Below are 24,449 nucleotides of genomic sequence, written 5' to 3' on the forward strand. Positions count from 1 at the left end.
ACATGGTCCTGGGCTGATCCTTCACTGAGGGGGGAAAAAAAGTGCCAAAAAGGTACACTGCTGTAATGTGGCAGATTAAAAAGTACTGTATTGATATTCAGTTCGTGAACCTGACGACTATACTGTGGTTACGTAACAGAACATCCTTGTTGTTAGGATGACCGATACAAAGAAGTATAAAAGGACAACAGGGCATGGTATGTGTGTACAACCCACTCACAGAGTTCAGAATACCTCATGTGTATGTGTGTAACAGCAGAACTTAGTGCCGTGACGAGGAAAAACCGCAGGAAAAAATCATGTATTGCAAACAGCATCGAAAGTACGTAATAGGAGGCACATCTTCAAGTATCACTAATAAAATATTAGAAGGAAAGAAAGGGTAGATTAACTGAAATAAAACTACAGCCATTCATGTTTGCTTTACTCTTAAGAACTAAGAAACACTTTAAGGGCTGAAAATAGTAATTCTGTATACAGAAAACTGATCTCTGAATTGTGTCCACATGAAGAGAACGGAGATGTGGAGTAATACAAATGCTAGTTAGGTATCGCAGGAAATGAAGGACCCACTCACGACAGTGGAAAAACTAAGCAACCCAACAGCAGGGTTTGCGCTAAGTGGTTTAGAGTATCAATAACCCTGGAACTCCATAGTTTAAGTGACCACACAGTCCTCTCTGTTGATAAAATCCAAAAAGATAATTGAGGCTTTTTTTAATAATGGAGAGAGAGAGATGAACGCTAATAAGAGCAGTTGCTGCTAAGATTTAACATTTTTAAATAGTTACTTACGCTTCATCAATGTTGGGATGGAAAATTTTATTCATGAATCCTGTAAAAAGAAATGTTAATTAGCAGCAAAAAAGTGTCCAGAGAACAATTCGTTTAAGTATTTCAGTACTGGAAACAATTTCAGTATTGGAAAAAGTTGATGATACCCATAACTCATTATTTTTAATCTTAGATGTTTGGTTACTGGTTAAGACTATATATTCTCCTGACAGTGTCAATCACTTAAAACACATCAAGAGTTCTATTTAAAAAATAAGCAAACTTTGAGAGCAATGTAGCTTCTTATATACAAAATAATCAAGAGAATCTTTTCTGAGCTATGAAGGTCCTTGCCAAGAAAATTTGTAGTACTAAATGGGTTATAACTAGTGCCGATTACTTTCATCCGAAAGTTAAGAAAGCTACTCTGACTTCCCTCCCAAAGGTTTTATTGTTCAATCTCTAAATTTAGAGGTTCTGCATTTGAACTTCTCCTTCTGAAGCTCAGTTACTGGTATCATACTGCTACACTGTGTGCGGAACATGAATGAAGCTGTTGAAACACTAAAGGAGCACCGCTTCCAAACCACAAAGGATTTCATAAGAATAGTGACCAAAATATTTCCTTTAACTTTAGTCTACTCATTCCAGGAAACCTAGTTTTGATTAAAATTGGGGCAACCAAGAAATGAGGCAAAGAGTTAAAAAAAAAAAAAATCTGTCAGATGGCTGTATCTGTCAGGGATTCAAGTTTTTTGATTTATTCCTAGAAAAATAAAAAGAGACTATATAGAGAGAATATATATATATATATAAAGATTTTATTTATTTTTAAAGATTTTATTTATTTATTTGACAGAGAGAGACACAGCGAGAGAGGGAACACAAGCAGGGGGAGTGAGAGAGGGAGAAGCAGGCTTCCCACAGAGCAGGGAGCCCGATCGATCGCAGGACCCTGGGATCATGACCTGAGCCGAAGGCAGACGCTTAACGACTGAGCCACCCAGGCGCCCCTAAAGATTTTGTTAAGTATAATCTCTCCACACCCAACGTGGTGCTTGAACTCACAACCCTGAGATCAAGGGTCGCATGCTCTACTGACTGAGCCAGCCAGGCATCCCTAGACTTTAACAAACATACTGACATTTAAGTTCCAAAGAGAAACTAATTTTTTCTTCAATTAGAATCAGGGATTTAATCAGTTTGTATATATGCAAATGACAATATGCTAAAGCAGAGGTCCACTGTCAGAGATGTCATTTTATCATCCTTATCTCATTTCAAGACTTCCTTATTCTGTTTCATACTTTTAGTAAATTTAAGTTCCCTACTGAAGTGACCCTCACTATGTCCCCCCCAATCCCACCCTCTCTTACGTCTCTGCCCCCACCTCACGTTTCTCTTTCCTTCACTCAAAATATACTTGGTCAACACCTGTTTGCCAGGCACTGTGCTTGCTCAGGGCACAAGGTAAGTCAGGCAGTACGTTATTCTCCAGGAGGTCACGGCAGCAGCAGGACAAGACACAAGGCAGTAAGTGCAGTGAGCACAAAGAACTGACATAATGGAGGGCATGAGAAGGGGAAGAGGAAGGTATCGGAAAAATGCAGAGAAGGGGCATTGGAGGAGGGTCCTCAAGGATGAGTTTCGACAAAGGTCATCTCGGACAATCTAAGAAACTTTTCTAGACTTAGGAAACAGATTTAAGAATACAAAATCCCGGGTATTCTAATCTTTGCTTGCTCTAGTCACTCCAACACTAACTATGCTTCTAATTTTTGTTCTTTAATCTTTTGTGTTGAAATAGCCTCATGTTTTCTCTGCTGCTATCAAGAGAGTCCATGCAATGTTTAAATTACTCTGATGCAAAAAGAAATGCCTTGTGTCCAATTACTATTTCATATTAATTTTTCATTAAGGAAATAAGATGTTTCCAAGTCTGGATTTATGAAGTATAGTGTTTATTGAAGAGATTTAACTAAGCCAATATAAATGTTAAGAGGATAACAATTCTACATGACCTTAGAAAAACACTAATAAATGTATCAGGAAGAACCATGAGGATATTTGTTCCAGCATTATTTATAAAAGTCAAGAACCAAATGCAATCCTATCAAAAGGCACTGGAGAAACTATAGTACATCCATATACTGGGAGTCCTATACAGCCAAAGTAATGAACTAGGTAGGTAAGTATCAATTTGGATAGACCCATAGCCGAAGGGAGAAAAAAAAAAGTTGCAGAATGATATTTACAGTATGATACCATTTAGATAAACTAAAAGCAACACTACCTATCTCTGTGGCAACAAAAGTACAGAAAAGTGTACTGGACCAACATATACCAAACTTACCAAAGTAATTAATTATTTCAGTGAGGGTGCAGGGTCAAGGTCATGGTGGGAATGGGGAACAGAATGGGAATGGTGATTAAAGAAGAATCTATAACACTATATTCCTTTTAAAAAGAGGTAATGTGCTTGTATATTATTTGCTCTTTTTAAGTGTGCACATAGATAGCAAACATATACAACTGTTAACAGTGGTTAATTCTACATGGTGGGAATATTTTCTCCATTACTCTTTTCAAATCACATCACCACCCCATTCCCCAAATCCCGTACCAGAAGTGGGATCACAGCAATGTAAAAAAGCTAGAAGGAAACAACCAAGTGTCAACAGCAGTCAACTTTGAGAGACTCCCGCATTAATATTACTCTGACTTCTCAAAATTTCTACATTGTGTAAGTTAAAAAATTATAAACAGTAGCAAACATTCTACAACAGACCTAATTATACATAGGCTATCTAATGCTGAACTATTTTAAGGAAAATCAACTATTTTATCTGATCTCAAATCTCACTCCTGTATAAGTAAATTCATTACAAAAAAAAAAATCAAAAGATCTTCAGGTTGTAAGGCATGTGATCTTCAAGATCAGTTACATATAGGAATATACTGCTAATCACAACTGCCAAGAAACTTCCTGATGAGTGGGAAACACCAATGTTTAGCCACTAGATGGTTTAATTCAAGAGACTCATTCTATTACATGGAGAGTACTTTGGCTTGAGGACACAAGAACTTAAAATTCATTCTTGATGCTTAAAATCCTGCTTCTGCTAGATGTCTCAAGCGTTAACACCTAGTCAAGCAACATCTATGGCAGAGGTCCCCAATGCCAAAGCTTAAGAAGCACCTGGAGAGCTCTTTGAAGACAGAAGTGCTATGCCAGAAGGTGCCAAGTGTTACGGAGAAAAACACAGCAAAGGGGACTGGGATAGGAATGTTGGGGTGGGGGCTGCAGTTTTAAATGGGATGGTCAGGGAGGGCCTTATGGAGAAGGTGTCGATTTGAAGGAGGCAAGGGAGGAATCATTCAGTATCCAGGGGAAGAGTGTCTATACAACATGAACAGCCAAGTTCAAAATGTATCAGGAGTTTGCTTGAAATGTTTGAAGACCAGCAGAGAGCCTGGTGAGGCTGAAGCACAGTGAATAAGGAGAAGCCTAGAAGTGAGGTCAGAGAGGTGATGAGCATTTGTGGGCCCTTCTAAGGATATGGATTTTAAATCATTCTGAGGTGGGAAGCCAGAGACTTAGCTAGAGCAATGATACATACAGTCCCTCTTTAAGATTTTTGTTTTAACAAAAGCCTTATCTCCTTTAAAAAAAAAAAAAAGGTGAAGATGAAACAGCTCAATCAGGTCACAGCACTTCAGTGCTGGGGACAAAACAAAGATCTGGAGCAAAATGGAGTGGGCTGTCTCTCCTATGGTAAGAATGGATCTTCAACAATCTGATGTCACAGGGAACCTCAAAGGTGTTAAGTCAAGAAAACAGCTAGGGTCATAAGAGCTTTAAATGCTTACCAAAACGGTCTCTGAAAGATTAAGGTGCCTCCCTCCTGGTACAAGGCCTGGAGATTACATTTGGAATCAATACAGTTTCCACACTGTTTTCAATTAAGTCAAGATTTTGGCTTGGTTGAATCCAAGAGTACATAATAGAAAGCGCCAAAAAGAACTCTAGGTAAACACAGTCTTAGCAACAAGTGGGTTGGCGCCCAGTCCCCAGTGCCCCTGCTAAGTATAAAACATCATCTGAGCTCTGGGACAGAGAGCAAAATCAAACAGGAAAGAGAAAAGTCTTAAAAGGGACTTGAGTTTTGGTCCCAACCCTGCTATTAAGTGTAGGCCTTGGCTAGATCACTTCACTTCTGTGGGCCTTTGTCTTTACATGAAAATAGCTGGACTGTATGATCTCCAAAATCTCCACTCTTATTCCTTTAATAAAGGGACTATTAGCTGTAACAATCCAGGATTTGATAACAATGGCCAGAGCTCTGACAACAGAGGACTTTAGGGGAAATGTCCAATAGTTAAGTCCATAAAGGAAATTAATTCTGCAAGGCATTATTTTTAGGCACAGAAATACTCGGGAGCATATAATACAAAGCTAACAACATGCTAAAATACCACGACGAGACACAAAATCCACAGACTATTCCAGAGTTGGCAGAGAGTTTATAACCTTGCCTTTGAGGAACAAATTCAGCCACACCAATTCTACCCAAAAAACCATCTCCAAACTACAATGATCTCTTCTTATACCAGGCTTTTTCAACTGTTAGAAAAATACCCAAAGCACATAAACAGAAAGGAGTGTATCTCCTTTACATTTGCTCTTGAATAAGCTGTGGGGAGCGTTTCTGGCAAAGCCACTTACATTCTGGATAACGATGGCAACAATGGCACTTCTGGACAAGGACGGGAGGAGACGGAGAAAGAACAGGCCAGGAATTCAGAGAGGGAACATTCTCAGGACTGAGCGTGTTTGCCCTGGCATGTTTTCCTTCCTTTTGGCAATGCTATCACCACACTAATGAATACGTCTGCAACAAGAGAATTTTCCCAACACTCATTTCCATTCAACCACGAACTATTTTGAAGTTATTTTAAGAAAACATATTTTGAAAACTGCTTTTATGAAAACACGATAAGTGGAAGCAGCAAGTCATTTTTAATATACATGATTTAAGATTTTATTCACTACCAGACATTTTCTAATCATATATATATTTCAGTGATTTGACCAGATAAAATTCAGAACTCCTTCGACTCTTTTAGACAATTATTCTCTGGCATGACTCAGGCACTTATAAAAGGGAGGACATTAGGAACAAAGGTTTAGCTAACAAGTTCACCACCTCTGTTCTCTATCTTTCAGCAGAAGGGAATCAGGTGATACATAACCCTGGAGGAGGAATCCAAATCATGCTTAGTTGAGGTTAAAAAAAACTACTTATCTTAAAAAAAAAAAAAAAGAACAATTATTAAAATAGAAAAATGTGCCATGCTTTTGCTTGTTACACTCCAATACTCAACTGTTCTAGAATAACAAATCTTTTGACCCATAGGCTAATAGAGAAAAGTAACATCATGCCGAGTCATGCAGAAAACTGGTTTTTATTTCAGCCTGTTTCTGCGTCTAATCGCAGGAAGAGATCTGTACAAAGTTGTACGCACTTTCGAGTAACTTCTGATATTGGGGTCAATATGTAAATAAAAGTGGCAAAAAATCTTTACTTCTGAGGATATTTTTAATGATCAAATTTGTGGACAGAATGAAATACCTAGGGCCAGTTATCAATACAGAAATTTCCTTCAGAATAATCTTGTGAAATGAAAGGTTAAACAAGTGACTCATGAAACAAGGTAAATCCACCCTAAGGTAAGTAGGTGAAAAACACCAAAAGCAAAAATGGTTAGCTCTATCCCAGGGGTAAAATGAGTATGGACTGCAGATGGTTGAGGCAGTTGTGGCTGATGCAATTTAATTATAAGTTTATGAATTCCTGTGAGAAAATGGTAAGTGAATACATTCAATTATTCTGATATTCCATCTTCACGATAGATGCCCACATAAAGTAGACTATTCAGAAGCAAACTGATTAATTCTATTTTTTTAAAGTCGATATAATTGTTAAAAATATACTTATTAAAGATTGAATCTTATCGCCCCTAGCAGTAGTATCTGGGACTATATGTTTTTTAAGGGTAATAACTTGAATCTCTATTCCTAGCATGCAGAGGCTGTGTTGATTACTGGATGTTTCGGCTAAAAAGGGGGTGGGGATGCCGCCAGCTTCACCAGCGACAGCCATCCTGTCAGCTTTGTGCATGAACACACGCTCAGAGAGATTTTCATCTTACCTCAGACAGCTAGGCCCAGCCCGTGGCAGCCTGCACCTGGGCAGAAGTCTCTTCCGAGAGCTGAGCCTTTCCTACTCAGGAGAGATGGACCTGGGCCGGTCTCTTCTTGGGTGAGGAACCAAGCAAGGAGCTCACTCTCAATGCCCTGTGTCATGGGAACTTCTGAACTGATCCTGTGTGTGTTCAGGAGATCTAAACTCAACAAGGGGTCCTTCTTTTCTGTTTCTTCCTTTCTCTCTGATAATATGGAATCTGAGGAATGGGCTGGATGGATAAGAAAAGTTCATTTATAACTAAGAAAAGGTGAAGTGTTATCCTTCAACAGCCTAACCCTGCTACCAACCTCGCAGATTACCAAAACCTGCAGCCTTAACTCTACTCTCCCGTAGTTTCATTTTTGACAGATGGTAATCTCTGTCCTTTCTCCACAATTTATCTTTCACTCTTCTGATCATTCTTAAAACCACTGTCTGAATCAGGCAGTATTTATTCTCATGGTCAGAGGCAGTATAGAACACACGTGGCCACTCTTAGTAAACAAAGTCGTGGTTAAAAGATAAGGCTCCAGTCAGACTGCCTAAGATCTACTCTGTGAGCCTTGGGAAAGTTAAGAGTTACTGAATCTCTTTGCCTTTGCTTCTTCCTTCATAAAGCTAGGTTCATCTAGGTTAATATTGGTATCTATACATCACAGGGCTGTTATGAAGAGTAAATGAATCTATGTACTGCATCTGACCAGCAACCGGCCCACAGTAAGCACTCAAGGTTACTATTAGCTTCATGAGCTCAGGCAAGCAACTTCATCTCACCTTCCTCTTCCTAAGAATGAAAATATCTGCCCCTACCTATACTCCTCTCTGAGACCTTTAGCCAACTGTCCAGAGCATTAGAGGCTGTGTTGATTACTGGATATTAGGCTTCCTATAACCCCATCACACTGGAAATAGCAAATACAGTTACTGTAACATTTAGTACTAAAAAGACCATTCTAATTGCATTTGGGATGGGGGCAAAACACTAGACTGGAAACCAGAAGGCAGATTCTGCAACTAGTTAGTAGTGATTTATCTCCACCTTAGGGAACCTCATTTTTACTATCCTTAAAATAAGGCAACTGGGGGCGCCTGGGTGGCTCAGTTGGTTAAGTGACTGCCTTCGGCTCAGGTCATGATCCTGGAGTCCCTGGATCGAGTCCCGCATCGGGCTCCCTGCTCGGCAGAGAGTCTGCTTCTCCCTCTGACCCTTCCTCCTCTCATGTGCTCTCTCTCTCTCTCATTCTCTCTGTCTCAAATCAATAAATAAAATCTTAAAAAAAAAAAAAAAAATAAGGCAACTGGGTGATATAATCTGTGACGTTCCTTCTAGCAATATGGTTTTCACAACACCAGAAATATGAAACAAATCTTAAATTGTGGTGAACAAGCTTTTCAAAGGAACTAAGACATCACTCTTAATTGTTTTTAGAAGAATCACAGTTTAACTAAAGAAAGAGGAAGCCAAGAATACATGTTTTCATTATGATAACAATCCAAAAAAAGAAGGAATGGAGTTAATGCCAAAAAGATGTCAAAATTAATAACCAGCTCAAAAGCTAGAGGTCACCTACTATAATTAAAGTAGGAACTAATCTAAAGAGCAAGTTAGGTGGAATTTTTATATAGCAAATGGAAAGATTATATAATAATGAATCGCCAAAGGCAGAATTAAAACTGACATAAGCCAGCTTCAAGAGGGAAATGGACAAATCTGACAGAAGCAAGCTTGTACAGAGGCAAGGCTCTCCTTAGAGGTGGCCTGGGGGAGGGAAAGCGCACTACTATTTTTATTCTGGCTAAGAGCAAGATGAAGGTGAATGAATTTATATATTACAGACGCTCGCGGGTTTTTCTGTTAATAGGGCCAATTTAACCACTAGCTTCTTCCATCACTGAGTACTTCAGCACCTGGCACCCAAGTCTCTGTCATTTTAAGAGATATCAGCCATGCAGACCACACTCCTCACACCCTGTCCTCTCGGCTCCTGAGGCTTCTCCTCCGTGTACCTTTCCTCTATCCCATCTCATTCACACTGCCAGGACATACCTTGAACGTTGTCGTCTTACAAACAGCTTCACCTCCAAAATCACAGCACCTCCTGCCCACCACACTCCTGACCCTCCCTTTTCTTCCCGCCTACCAGTCCTCCTATCTTCACCCCTCTCCTTGCTTAGTTTAAGATTTAAGAGCTATCGCCATCATCGCTTTTGAACAACCCTCTGCAAATCCTGTGCCCTCTCCCCTCCCCAAATGCCCATCTACAACAGGAGGAAACCCATCATTCACATCCGCTGTACTTGGACTTGAAGGCGCCACTGAACACTCCTTCGTTCACTTGCTCACGCCCTCACCTCAATACAGAGCAGGCAATGTTATCAGACCCTGAAGTGGGGAGAACGAGTATTAGTAGAACAAACCCAAGGACTGCCTTCATAGAGTTTCTATCTACTAGGCTAGCAGGGAGGAGAGACACAGTGTACACACCAACTTTAAAAAGTATGCTCAATTACCTTTTGTGGATTCAACATCACCAGTAATTTTCCTTTCTCCCTTCACTAGTTGCCTGGTCCCCATTCTCCAATGACTTGTGCATTTTATCATTATTCTGCAAATCTCCCGTTCCCTTTGCTCCTCCATTTCTCACTTTGACTTGAACACCCTGCCCATCTTCTTTGAGAAAACGGGAGCCAATGGAGAGGATTCCTCATTGCTCCCATCAAAATCCTCCCGGCACAGTGCTCATTCTTCCTGCCTCAAGAGTTCACTCACATGCTTCAGGTCTTCCCAAACACAGGTCCTCCACTTCTGTCCTGATCTGGTCCCCTCTAACATCTCGAAGGCACTGGACCTGCAGTCCTCCTCCTGATCCCCAGCAATCACCAAGATTTCCCTCTTTCCTAGACAACTCCCTACAACAAGCACATCAACATCCTTCAGAATTTCCCATTTCAGAGGTAAAAAATAAAACCTTCCTTTTATCTGCCCCCATTTTGTGTGCTTTCCTTCATACAGCCAAACTTCTTCAAGGCAATGTATTCCAGATACCAGTTTCTCAATGTTGACACCCTGATCCAAGCCACCGGTATTTCTACTCTTTTCACACAGTAACAGAGTGATCATTAAAACCTGCTTAAAACCTTTCAATGATTTTTCCATTGCATTAAAAATAAAATGCAAGCCCTTCACCTGGCCTACAAAGCCCTACAGGAGCTCACCCTGCCTGCCTCTTGGACCCTCTCTCCTGTTTCACTGTTTCCCCAACCTTCTTTCTTCCTTGTGCATGCTAAGCTCCTATGTGCCTCAGGGCCTTTGTCCTCACAATTTCTTCTGCTTGGAATGCTCTCTTCCCTGATCTTAAAGATCAGGGCTGGCTTATTTTTTTTTCCCTTTTCACTTAAACCTCAAGCTTAAATTTACTTTGTCAGAGAACCCCTTCCTGAACACCTAATCTAAGGTAGCTATTATGTCAACTTCATCACATCAATTCTCTATAAAGCTATCGGACATTTTAAATTTTTGCTTTATCTTTTTTCCTCAAAGAATATAAGGGTCAAGAGAGCAATTTGTTCACCTCTGTATCTCTAGCACCTAGAATAATGTCCTGCACACAGCTGGTATCTAATAAATTTGTGAGGCTGATTAGTAGAAATGGTGTAAAATGTATCCATATTCTGAGAAAGTAAGTTCTGCTTCAGCTGCCAGATACACTCTAAAAAAAAAAAACAAAACTATCCTGAAAAATTTCATTTTCAGAACAGCAGTAAAAAGGGAGCTTTTAACAATGGCTTACATTCTCATAGCATTATCTAAACAACAACAACAACAACAAAAACTTTTACAAAACTTTCCTACTAGAACCTTGTTTCTCTCTACTGGAATTCAAAAGCTATAGATCACTACAAAGTAGCAATTATATAACTGAGACAGAAACTAAATTCAAAACCAAGGTCATGAAACTAGAGAAGTATAGAGGTGATCTGAATGGAATTTTGCTTCCTCAGTCTAAGAATTCATTCTATTTGTGGAACTATAATGGTCCAAACAGGCCTCTCTTAAATGACTAACCCCAAACCTTTCAGAAATGACATACCCTACTCCAAATCCTGGTCCACCCCTGACAACACACCTGAGGAGATAATTGTACAATGTTTCCATCTAGGAAGACACAAAGTCAAATGGTAAACATTCTGTACTCTATAGTTTAGTCATACCATAAAATTCCATTCCAAAAATATTGTGAGGTAATTTCTGGCAATAGTGAATTAAAAATTTATAATGCTAGACGTGTCTGCTATTCTGACAATGAAAAAGGTTAAATCACCTTCCTTAATTGCTGGCACAAATAAAAAGAGTAAGGTGCACTGATTATCAGAGTATCTTCTAATTAAGAACCTCTGACAGATTGGGAGATTCAGAAGGTACTCTGACAAATGATCTAATCCAGTTTCCTTGAAACAGGAAGATCTAAACTATTCTATTAAGAGGATAGCTGACCTAACCATAGAGGCCACTGGCAGAGCTCAGCATAGTATTCCAGCTATTGTTATTGTCCATGACCTTTCCATTTTGTCTTCATTTACTCATATGGTTTGGTAACTCTTGCTATATGCCATTGGCATCAAATTCCATTGCAGAATGAGTGTGGTTTTTTTCCCCCTGGCCATTTTATCAACATTAAGCAAACTATTAAACAGTCCCTCCAGAATCTTGTTCTCAACCAACCATTCCTCTTACTCTGCTCTATCATCACATTTCCATCCAGACGCACAATGCATGCAGCCTGCTCCTGGGAGAGAGTCTTCCTCACTGTTAACGTGGAGATGTACATGGGCAGTATTTCAAAAGTTAGTTTCTAGACTTGTTAGCTGGATCTTTCCATTTTTAAGAAGTATAAATGAAAATAAGTGTAAGTGGTGACACAGTTCCCACACTAAGGGAAGGTTAAGGTTATTTACAAAAGATTCTAAGATACTCTATAGTTCTATCTGAAATTAGTCAAACGCAGTTCTATTAATATACTAACCACCCAGTAATCGTAAAATAAGATAAAATGACAAATTCTTAATTTTCTCTTGAATGCTAGTGTTTAAGTAAAGTAGCGATGGTGTGATGGAGACCACTGTAGATCCTGAAGGGCGACTTCAAGGAATTTTCAAGACCTTTAGAGGCTGGAAGCCTTAAATCTAGTATTTTATGTCTGTATTTTATTAGAAGACATAATTTGCCCCCTGGGCTTAGGTTTACTGAAAGTATTATTATTACTTATTAGCTATGAACAAGGACCTTTTTTGGTTCATATGAAGAGAAAAATGGAGCAAGGGGGAACGCGAATGGAAGAGTCAGACTGAAAAGAGGAGTGGGTAAGAAGTGCCGGGGGCAGCAACCCAAGAGAAGGGACAAGAGGTCTGAAGAAAAGGAGTGAAGAACAGTTACATGTGAAGGTGTAGAGACAGCGCCCAAGATGGGGCAAACTAAATCGCAAGCAGAAAAACAAAGGAAAGGGAGCAGTCTGTACCCTTACACACACACATCATTAAATGTGAAAGGAAACTGGTGGGAAACACGAGGGCCAGCAGGCCCTTAGCAAGCTACCAGGTGAGAATCCTGGCCAAGGAGAAGCTTAATGGCTTTCTAGAACAAAGGACAGGAAAAGCGTAGACCCAGACAAAGATGTAGACGGGACGTTCAAAAGTTATGCCTTTGCCATATGTTTAAAAATATATCCTTCTATAAAGAAACTTATTGTAGAGTATTTAGAAATTATAGAAAACTGTTTTTAATCCCCTTAACAGCCATGGATAACTGTATCAATGTTTTGGCATTCAGATCTGGAATTTCATGGAAATAATTACAAGTTACACTATAGAAGGTTACCATGTTCCTGTGTGTTCCTTTATTTTTATTTTATTTTTTTTTAAAGATTTTGTCAGAGAGAAAGAGAGCACAAGCAGAGGGAGCGGCAGGCAGAGGGAGAAGCAGGCTCCCCGCTAAGCAAGGAGCCCAAGGTGGGACTCGATCCCATGACCCTGGGATCATGACCTGAGCCAAAGGCAGACCCTCAACTGACTGAGCCACCCAGGCATCCCTGTGTGTTCCTTTAATGACTGTAAGGCATTTTGTCCATTAAGATACACCATAATTTAACTACTTTACTATCTACTGGGTCACTTAGTTTGTTTCAAAGTTTTAAAAATAAAACTCTTAAGAATAACACTGCAACTTGCATACTCCTGTACATTAATCTTAGTGCACATCTCTGAATCTTAAGAGAATTTAAGTAAAACGACTAAAAGGATATAAAATCTTCATCGATCAACATATACTGCTAAGTTGACTACATCTTCCCTGCCAATGTGACAAATCCTGTATCTCCCACTTTTTAAAACATGCATTCTTTGGAATAGACATAAAACCATTCTGTATCCTATGCTTATCGGTTACTTTTAAGTTTTTATTCAAAACTGATCTAATTTACCCTCTTTGTATATGGGATCACTCATCTGTATTTCACCCCGACAGCAACGGCAAGTCTGTGTTTTCTCTTACTGGTAAAAGCATTCTCTTAATAGATGAGCGCATGCTAGAGACAATCTGGGGAAGTATGGCATATGGTGGTCTCTGGAGCAACTTCCCTGCATAAAACAGAATCTTCACGGACTGGGGATTACTTGGGATTTTCAAAGAGTGTTATTTCTAAAGTCCTTATGCGCATCTTCACATCTCTGAAAGCTTTCTAAAAACTATGTTCTCAAAACATGAAACAAAATCTTTCTTGTAAAAGCCTATCTCCTTCCATACACTCTCTTCACCAACTGAGGCACTAACTCACACCTCTCCTCCAAAGCAATGAAATCTTGTCACTAAAGCCCATGCAATATTTTATTTATGTTGGTCTTCTCTCCTAACTAGTGAGAGCTTCCTGTGCCCTTCCTAATTACTAGGAAGAACGCCATCTATCCTGAGTATCTAATACATTGGTCAATATCAAACATGCAGCGTTACTTAATTCTAATATCTCATTTTCTAGAAAAGGAAACAATGGTTCAGGTGATTATCATTTTCTTGGTCAAGGAAAACCAGGGCCAGAAGCATTCCTTCCTGATACAAGCACACTCTCCGACCTACACAGCTGGTCACACCAGCAGCACAGCACTAGCATTCCAGGAATCCTCCTAAATGAAAAAGATAAAAGTCTGAACTTTTGAATAAATCAGAACTTAAAGATTCAAATATGATTTATTTCAAAGCAGTCTCTCTGAAAAGCTATGCAAATATCTCACTGATGGTACAACTGATTAGAGAAGTTTTACAATTTCTCTTTGAAAGAGCCGTTAGGGTCAGTTCCCCAGAAAATCATTAATCCTTAAACGTAAGCCAATTTAATAATCATATATCATTTTACACTCCAACTGATGTCACTCAGTTTTTCCATTCATCTTATTCTGTGAAATTAAATGACCTCTAGCCATTTCAAAAACTTATATCCAGCTTCAAAGCATCAAGATGATTTCACAAACATTATCACTAATGATACTCAAAGAGAACATAACATTCCAAAAGATCAGCTTAAGATGTTTGAAATAATGATGGCATTTAGAAAGTTCATAATCTCTTTGTATTCCTTCTGCAAATAGTCTGTTTATATTCCTTCTCTTCCCAAAGATAACTCAAATTATCTACTTTGAAAGAAACAAAAAACTTGTATATCAATTGTTTTTAAAGGATTATTTTTAGTTATAACTCAGGCAATCATGTAACTACTGAAAACTCTCTAAAACTTATTTAGAGGATACCCCAAAAGATGAGCATGTCAAATAGCATTGAATATATACTGAAATATGCATAGAAAATTGCTTTAAAGTACATATACCAGAATGTAAATGATGATATCCATTGAGGGACAGGATTATGAGACAACTTAAATTTTTCTTTATTTTTGGTCACCTGGACCTTCTTACATTCCTACTAAGAATATGGAGCATTTATACAATAAATAAAGATCAAACATATACACACACACACATTAACATTCCAAGGTCTAAGCAGTAAGGAAGCTTAATCTAAATTTGCACATCTTAATATTTAAGAGCTCAAAATTTGGCTCAGGAAGAAGGGTATGCCTAGATACTAGAGAGGCAGAATTTAAAAAGAATCTTAAGGCTGGGTTTATCTCATCTCCTTGCCCTTCTATATAATTCTACCACTACCCATACAACTCAGAAAGGAAACCTTGCCTATTCTAAATGAGCCACTACCTCTCTCAAAATGTTTAAAGCAAATTCAACAGTATTACATTGTTGATGACCTGAAAATGGGTCACCCCCCACAACTGATTATAACCGTCTTATGCAATGTTCCTTTGGAGGAAACAAGCAGAGCTTGTACAAACCAGACCTACTTCCCTATGAGAAGATGGCACACATCTGTACGTATAACCAAGTTCTGAAAGCACACAGAAAGGCAAGAGCAAAATCAGGAAGAAGTTAAATCAGCCTAGTCATTTGTCCGAAGCAATTTCATATTACATCATTAATTTAAGAAAGTACAAAGGCATCTGTTGTGTCATTAGTGAATAAATAAACAATGCCTAAAGTTTAGACATGTTTACTTTGAAAGTTATGATGAAATAATTACATTGTCTGGAAAAAAAATCTGTTAATAAGGCTTGAGAAATAAATCCGTTTCTATAGGATATGTAATTGCTTTTCTACATAGTTCACTGTTAAACAGCTATACTGTTTTCTTTCTGACTAGGAATTTAGGGCTCAAAACTAGATTCAGCATGCCGATTTTTAGTCTCTAATCAAATAGACATAATAAGAAATATATCTGAATGAATTTACATGGTTTATACATCCCATCTGTAAAGATTTAAAGATCAGACCACTCAACTACACAAAAGTTCAAATGCCTGTATAGAAAGAATGGAACAACGGGGGACAGGCGACCACAATGTAACAGAAAAGTACCCCCTCCCCCGCCCCCAGCTGAGTAACACCACATTCCATCACTCTGGAATGAACTGGGAAGGACTGCTGCTCCAACCCTACAGGTATTAAGTCAGATATACTTGGGGATTATCTCACAGCTCCCTTCCTATTTCACCAGCTGATAACCCTACACCTCAGAGACCCTTGCAGCAAGGGGGAAATTTCCAATTCAATCATTCAGAAAGAAATCTTCTCCATTCCTGAGCTTAGAAAAATCATCCAAGGGACCTTAAAAGGAAATCAAGTTATTCTTAAAATGTACACCAAGAGTTCTTGGCGTTAAGAAGGAATCTCTGTATAGCGCAAAGCTTGAGAGCAGCAGGGTAGCCAGATAGTGGAAGAGAACCTGCTTCATTTGAGGATGATCCTACCTTTTCCACATTACTTATCTTAGAAATGTGGAGGCCTAGAATCAAAATATAAAGCGGAGGACCATCTCCTTAAAAAACAAAACAATAAAACAAAAAACCTTTTTGTTGGAGGGTGGGGGGGGGGGGTGGTGTCTAAACACCAAGAGAACCTGGCATTAGTTCCAAAGACAAGCCCGTAGCAGCAGCAAGACGTATGGACCCTGGCAATTCTGACCACAAGGTCCAGTGTGACTGTCTGAGAAGGCATAATAGATTCCAAATTTCATTTTTTTCTTCTTTCTTAAAACTAGTCAATATTTTATTAGAGTTCAGACTCATCTTTAGAATGAAAATTTTAAAACCTGGCTTAAGTTAGCTGAGTTACTACCATTCCACCATCTCAAAACCTTTAAAAAGGTGTCAACCTTCGATCGGATGTACCTAGATAGCATCTGCTGCTGAAACGCCTGAACTGTCACTAAGTGCCCTAATGGGGGTGGTGGGTTAATAATATCGCCAATTAGCGCAGAGAGAAGATGAAGGAGAAAAAAAAAGTACCTCTTTATATAATCCCACTGAGGCTCCTACTCTACTTTCTTCAGCTGTTCAGGGGGTTAAAAGGATGAAGAGTAGAGAGAGCGGGAAAGGGTGATTTCACTGCTAGGTACCCACCGTTGAAGCGAACAAAAGCAAAGGAGGATCTAGAGAGGATTTTTAAATGACAGAATTGGAATTAATGTTACATAGTGTTCATTCTAACAATCTAGAAATTAAAATGAGATTTATGATGTTTATTATTTTACTGCTTAGCCTGAATAGACAGTGGGCCTTAAAATCGTTTAATCTGACCCTGACAGGAAAATCTAGTTATAATCATTACAATCATGCAAAGGGTATATTTCATCATCTGTCACACCGTGAAGTCCCACAAAAACTCACTGATTAACTGAGTTTTTCCTTTTTAGGCTTTGGTTAAGAAACCATTTCTGAAGTTATCTCCCACAAAATGCAGGATTTTTTTTTCCTTTTCTCTTTGCTTTCAAGACTCTCTAATGGGAGAACCTGGGTATTACATACCTATAGATGGAGATTTGAAAGGGTATTTATCAGGAAGATCCACTCTAACTTTCCATACTCCGCCTTCGTATGGTGCTGAAATAAAAGTAAAAATGTTAAACATTAGAACTGTGCCTCCACATTAAAACATAAACCCAAGCATAAGTGAAACATTAAATCCTAGTATCTTTTGAAAACCTTGCAAATTAATTCCTTCAGAGTCAGGGACCTCATAATCAGTAGGTATTCTACGTTCAGATTAAAGTACTTTACTTTAAAAGATGTAGAGTTCGAAAATAAGCAAAGATTCATTTCTCCCCTATGTTTACCTGATTTTTTTAAGTATTAAACACTACTCAATTAGTTGGTAATTAACAGCCTCCTATTTCAATCTGCCCCGTTGACCCACCCCCCCACCAAAAACAATTTCCCCAAAACCAACCACGTTGCCACTCATTAATAAAACAAAAAAGAAAACAGTACTCACAATTTGTGTTTAATACTGTCACACAGAGATAAAAGAGAAAAGCATATGAAGTAATTATGGGAAGAGCAAGATTTCCTTACTGGTTCTAGAGTTCCATTAAATTTATTGTTCAACTACTACACATACCTCCACTGATATTCTCATTACCTATTAATGAGTAGAGAAAAAAAGAAACTGAAAAAGAAGAACGCATACGAACACGTGTACTTACTTCCTTGTGGTCCATAAAACTTCACTACAAATTCATTGAGTCCTCCCAGGATCGTAACCTCATGCTTACTCTCAATGCTAAGGTGGAAGGTAAAGGAAAGTACACAGGCTCTATATTACCTGGAAGAACTAAAGATGATATCCCCAAGATATGCTATGTAAAGTGTTACCAACATTTGATATGAAACTGATAAAATATGAAATATACATAGTCATTCTGGTCATTTAGAAGGGAATATACACTCTTATGAAAAGAATGTGAATGAACTTTAGAATCAGAGACTGGTGTTCAAATCCCAGGACTTAGCAAGCAGCAAGATGTACTGGGTTTGTGAGCCTACACAACATAATAATGTAAGCTCACTCCCCAAGCCTTTGTTATCTTTGTCCATCAGGAAACACCACTTCATAGGATTTCTGTGAGGATTAAATGGGTTAAGTATGTAAAACATGTAAACTGCATTTTATAGATAATGTAAGTCAAAAATAGGCACTTAGTTTTTTCTCCCCTCTGTAGTCTCTCCTCCCCATCTACCGCTAGTGAACCTTTTAACATAAACTCCATTATTCCCTTTAGTCAAATTCAAAAACTTAGCAAAATACTGATTCTCCTAAATTAGAAATACTATGCTCCTAAAATTATGGATTTACTTAAGCGAAGTCCCCACATGTTTTCCCCCTGGCTTAGAGAATAATCAAATAATTAATGATACCACCTTGCTACAGGTACTGTTAATTGCAGAAGAGCAACAAAACCAATCAATCAACCTTGTCTGTCGTCTTTATTTTCACCTCTTTCCCTCCTTTCCAAACCTCTCTCCTACTTAGACTGGCCTCTAGTTTCTGGCATGTTCTGGGGCTCTAATCACAGGAGTAACACTCGTGTGTTCTCTTCCTCAGAAACTTATCCGTCCCTGAGACTCTTACATGTTTAACTACTAAGAGTCAACTCTAAAAGCCAAACCAATGCTTATCAGTAGAGAAGAGGGCTACTGGTCTAATATGTACCTGTTTTAGATTTCTTCTTTGTGGCCTAAACAAATAACAACTTGGGAATTTTAGGTGCGGGGCTTTGGGGGGCCCTCAAATCTCACAATGAAATTAAACAAGAAAACCCCAAACAACCAGGTATGATAAACTGGTCTCACCTTTCTCCATCAGCAGTGCAAATCACATTTTAACTACAAGTACTATTATACCAAAGACAAAGAAGCCAAAGAAATTTTTAAATGTTCTCTTACATAGAGAAATATTTTTCAAGATATGAAATTACATATTTGGCTCTCCCTATCTTCTGTCCTACAGGCCACAGAACAGAGGGGCTGGGTGTACTTTTGGCAAAGTCCTTACTCAAAAGCCTTGAACAGGGACACCTGGGTGGCTCAGCCGTTAAGCGTCTGCCTTCGGCTCAGGTCATGATCCCAGGGTCCTGGGATTGAGCCCCACATCAGGCTCCTGGCTCAGCAGGGAGCCTGCTTCTCCCTCTGCCTCTCCCCCTGCTCATGCTGTCTCTATCTCTGTGTCTCAAATGAATAAATAAAATCTTAAAAAAAAAAAAGCCTTGAACAATCTCCACTAGAGATATTTAATTAAGACAATTTAGCCTATGCTAATCTGATCTCATTCTTTTCTAAATGAAAGCTGTTTTAATAGTACACACACTGAAAGGGCTCAAATAGTATCCATGCTGGAAAACAGGCTTCATTTCTCACTTGGTCAAATGACACATACATGCATGTTGTACAATTTAAATTCTTCTTGACCGGTCACCCTCTGACACCCAGCAAAATATTCCAAAGCTAATGCTAATGTAATAAATAAAAGTATAACAGGTTAAAATTTGTTTTAAAACAAGAAACAAAAAAAGCACCTTGAGTTAGAAGTTAAATCTAGTTACAATGAACAAATAAATACAAATAATAAAGCCCTTGAAGAAAACAGACTTTAAAAAATAATCTTGGGGTGAAAAGCCTTTCCTAAGAGTGATACCAAAGCCAGAAGCCAGAGAGGAAAAGATGAGCAGATACAAGCACACACAAACTTAAAACTTTTATATTGTAAAAGACAAAATTAAAACAAACTAAGAAGAATAAAATTATAGCATATGACATTCCAAAGAATGTGAATTAAAACATAAAAGGTTATTACAAAGTAGTAAGAAAAATTAAAGGGGCCCCTGGGTGGCTCAGTCAGTTAAGTGTCTGACTCTTGATTTCAGCTGAGGTCATGATCTCAGGGTTGTGAGATGGAGCCCCGAGTTGGGCTCTGCACTGGGCAGGGAGCCTGCTTAAGAAACTCTCTCTCCCGCCCATCTCTTTTCTCTCCCTGCTCTGCTCCTCCCTTCCTTTGAAAAAAAGAAAGAAGAAAAATTAGAAACACCTTGACAAAGAAAAGACCAGAACGGCCAAGAAAACAAAATGAACACAATTAAGCTGAAGTTTAACTCATTAGTTTAAAAAGAAGACATTGTTCACCATAAATTGATAAAGATGAAAGAGCTGATGAAAACCTAGTGTTCAGTGGAGTATAAATTCCTATTCCTGAGGATAAATTTAGCACTGTGTTCCAAAACTCAAAATAAATTTATTTTTATTCAAATTTCACTTTTATGAAGTTATTTTTTTTTTAAGATTTTTATTTATTTATTGAGAGAGAGAGAGAATGGTAGAGAGAGAGCATGAGAAGGAGGAAGGTCAGAGGGAGAGGCAGACTCCCTGCTGAGCAGGGAGCCTGATGTGGGACTCGATCCCGGGACTCCAGGATCATGACCTGAGCCGAAGGCAGTCGCTTAACCAACTGAGCCACCCAGGCACCCTTGTGAAGTAGTTATTTTTTAAGAAAATAACCAGACGCTGCTGGTGGGAGTGTGATACAGTTTCCACCACTCTGGAAAACTGCTGGTGTAGAACGCTACACACATGCACACCCTCTGCCCAAGAGCACTACTCCCACTAGGTAGGCATAACTATGACCACCAAGCATGGGTTTAAGAGTGCTCACAGCACTACTTACAGTATCCAGAACTGAGGTTACTAGCCAAGGCTCATCACCAATAAAAAGGATAAACTATGGTTGTCACCCAACAAAATACTCCACAGCAATAAAAAATGAATTGCAACACTTAAGTGTATGAGTCCCCCAGCTATTACAGTGAAAGAAACCAGGTACCAAAGAGCACACATGATATGATTCCATCTATACACATTTCACACAGGCTAAATGAATCAATGGTGTTAGAAATTAGGATGAGTTACCCTAGTGGGGACTGTGATCACTGTGAAGTGGTTGGAGGGGGACTTCTAGGGTGTCGATTAAACATTTATTGTTCCATTTATCACTGAGCTACACAGATTTGTGGACTTTTCACATACATGCTCTTGTTTAGCAAAAAAGACAGTGTATCTGAAACGTGCAAATATGTTTACTGGAATATGTGAAATTTAAAAATGAAAATTAAGTATTTATCAAAAGGAACTGATTAAATAGGTTATAAACCATTTTATACAACAGGCTGCCACTAAGTCCACTAGTGTTTACTGGTGCCCTCTCCACACCCAGAGCTCCTCCAATGTACGTTTCTGCTCAACTTGAGGTATCCAGAAGTAGGCAACCGAATAAAGTAATACAGGTAAAGACACCCCATTCATTAGACAAAACCAAATAAATTCACAAGGATAATGAAAGAAGAGAGTAAGGTAGAAGATTCAAAGAGTTTAACAAAAAGAAGTCATAAACTAATTTTATAATCTAAAAATCTGTAGAAGCGGCATTCCCCATTAGTCAGAACTAATTCGCTATGAACAGCATTGATGGATAGCAATTACTCATTTAAAATTATGAGTTATCCACATGGATATCTTTTCCAGAAAACTGAAGATATTTCTATCCTTTACATGGATGCAATAAATCTGGGTTTCCTCCATTTTGTGATCTGAGAGTTAGTCCATGCTTTTATCTACTTTCCAAAGAAAATTCTCCTTTCCCAACAGTCATGTTCAAATGAGATTAGAAGTCAATGCTCCAAACCTCCCCTTTCCCACGATCCCTGGTACAATCTTCCTGTCAGATATACTGGGTCTGTCTTTAATTACACATTATACTATAAATTAAAGAGTTCTTATAGCCCACTTCATATGAAAAACTAAAAGTAAACTGAATGAAACCTTTAAAACTCCTACCAAGTTGGTAAAATGAAGAAGCTGTGCTAAATTTATGTTGCCTTAGAATGGTACAGACAACTAAATCAGATGGAAAAAAAGAATTTAAGTTTAGTTGAAAGAAAAACACTGCATTAAAAATAAGCCATTTCATCACCACGAATGAATGACTTGCCCACAAAAACTATAAAATTACTTGACTACTGTTACCACGTGTATTTATGGTAGAGGCCACGAGTTTCTTTCTCCTCTCTGCTGCAAAGTTAAGGGCAAATGAGGAAGGAAGGCAAATGAGAAGGCAGGTTACAATGACAACAATAATGGTCTACTTCTGAGACGTGCTGGTCAGGCTAGTAGACTGGCGGGAACTCACCAGAAGGTGTCTTGATTACTTTCTCAGTTTCAAAGCTTGAACACAGAAAATATATTCAGATACTGTCCTGGTAAATATATGTTAAATAAACCCATAAAACCACATTTTACTCACCTGTGACCTAAGTTACTCCCACAATACGGCTTTTTACCTTTTTAGCATTTCACTATTAAGGACTATCAGCATTTTCAGTAGAATAATGATTAACATTCCCAGGAGCCCAAGTTCATTTCATTTTTTAAAATGCCAGCCACCCACCACCTTATTTTTCCTGAATGGCATTATGATTACACAATCTAATATTTAAAGGTTAATGCCAAACTGTCAAGAGATAACTGACATTCTTGGCAAAACGTGTCTATCGGGATTTTTAGAAATGATTTTTACATACTTCTGGAATTTTCCAGAAAGGGAGCCAAGGCCTAAAAGTCTGTGACGTTAACAGGTCAAAGACCTAAGAATCAGACAGCATTGTTTCCTAAGTTTACTGATAATGAGCTTATAAAATAAATGAAGGGTGGCCTCCCTGAGCTGTGTCCATGGAAGGGACTGGTCGTGAAGAATGCACTTCTGTGCAGAAGGTAAAAGCAATTTGCGTGGCTTTCTCTATATACATTCAGACCAGTCTGTTTCCAACTCTCCTTGAGATGAATCATACTACAAACGTTGAAGAAACTTGCCAACCTTTATTTACTACCTAGTATTCTTCATAAAAACATGGCATGTCTATAAACCATTAATGTGCAAAATATCACAAAAATAATACTTTTGGGGTTACATATGTAAAGAATCCTTCTCCTTTAGAGACATACACTGAAATATTTACTAATTAAACTATATGATGTCTAGAATTTGCCTCAAAATAAACCAGTGTGGGAGGGGTTAAAAGAGAGGTATAGAAGAAATGGTATAAGCCTTGAGATGGGAATTACTGAATCTGAATGATGGGTGCCTGGGGGGGGAGGTCATCACATCACATTGTTCTTTTACGTTTGAAATTTTCCATAGGAAAAGTTCTAAAAAAAAAAAAAAAAATTAAGAATGTAGTCAGTTATTGGAACTTTTAGCATTCAACAAGCATTAACAGTGCAGAACTAAACTACCATAACTCTTCTTTATAGGTTTATTTAGAGAGAGAGAGTGCACATGCATGTGGAGAGGGGCAAAGGGAGAGAAACTCAAGCAGACCCCCCACTGAGTGCGGAGGCCCACACAAGGCTCGACTGCACAACCCATCAGATCATGACCTGAGATGAAACCAAGAGTCAGACACCCAATTGACCAAGCGACCCAGGCACCCCACAGCTGTTTTTTTGTTTTGTTTTGTTTTTAAGATTTATTTGAGAGAGAGCACGAGCAGGGAGAGGGGAAGAGGAGCAGAGAGCAGACTCCCCACTGAGCAGGGAGCCCAATGCTGGGCTCGATCCCAGGTCCCTGGGATCATGACCTGAGCCAAAGACAGACACTTAACTGAGCCACCCAGGTGCCCCTCTGCTTCTCCCTCTGCCTCTGTACTTTCCCCCAACTTGTGCACTCTCTCTAATAAATGAATAAAATATTTAAAATAAATAAAAACTTATAAAATGATCCACTTTTTTCCTGAGGTCCAATACTTAAAAGACTGAGGAAGAAAAAAAATAGCAAGTGATTCAGTATGTAAGAGAACAAAGACTTCTTATTGAAAGAGAAGAATACTCTGCCAAGACAGCAAATCAACAAGTGACATTCTAAATGAGTCAAATTGGATTCAAAAGGATATCTAAGAAAAATCCAACCACCCTGAAGGAAGATGAGCATGGCTTT

The 24,449-nt window shown here is 38.6% G+C and overlaps 1 protein-coding gene across 5 annotated transcripts in view; it reads right to left on the reverse strand.

Annotated features, from left to right (window-relative positions):
* Window positions 1–24,449, reverse strand: part of UBE2H (ubiquitin conjugating enzyme E2 H) — a 109,000-nt gene that overhangs the window by 25,366 nt on the left and 59,185 nt on the right. For 2 of the 5 annotated variants that reach the window (XM_025865524.2, XM_025865525.2), the window contains exons 2-4: window positions 18,118–18,194; window positions 17,441–17,515; window positions 796–835 (exon numbers count right to left, since the gene is read on the reverse strand). In XM_025865524.2, coding sequence (XP_025721309.1) covers window positions 796–835; window positions 17,441–17,515; window positions 18,118–18,194 — 192 coding nt within the window. Of the gene's footprint in view, window positions 1–795; window positions 836–5,505; window positions 5,667–6,987; window positions 7,252–17,440; window positions 17,516–18,117; window positions 18,195–24,449 lie in introns of those variants that run through there. The other 3 variants (XM_025865526.2, XM_025865527.2, XM_025865529.2) reach the window with 3 other exon arrangements.

Source organism: Callorhinus ursinus, unplaced genomic scaffold, assembly GCF_003265705.2.
Source record: "Callorhinus ursinus isolate GAN/ISIS: 27379988/994484 unplaced genomic scaffold, GSC_fseal_2.0 scaffold12, whole genome shotgun sequence".
NCBI lineage: Eukaryota > Metazoa > Chordata > Mammalia > Carnivora > Otariidae > Callorhinus > Callorhinus ursinus.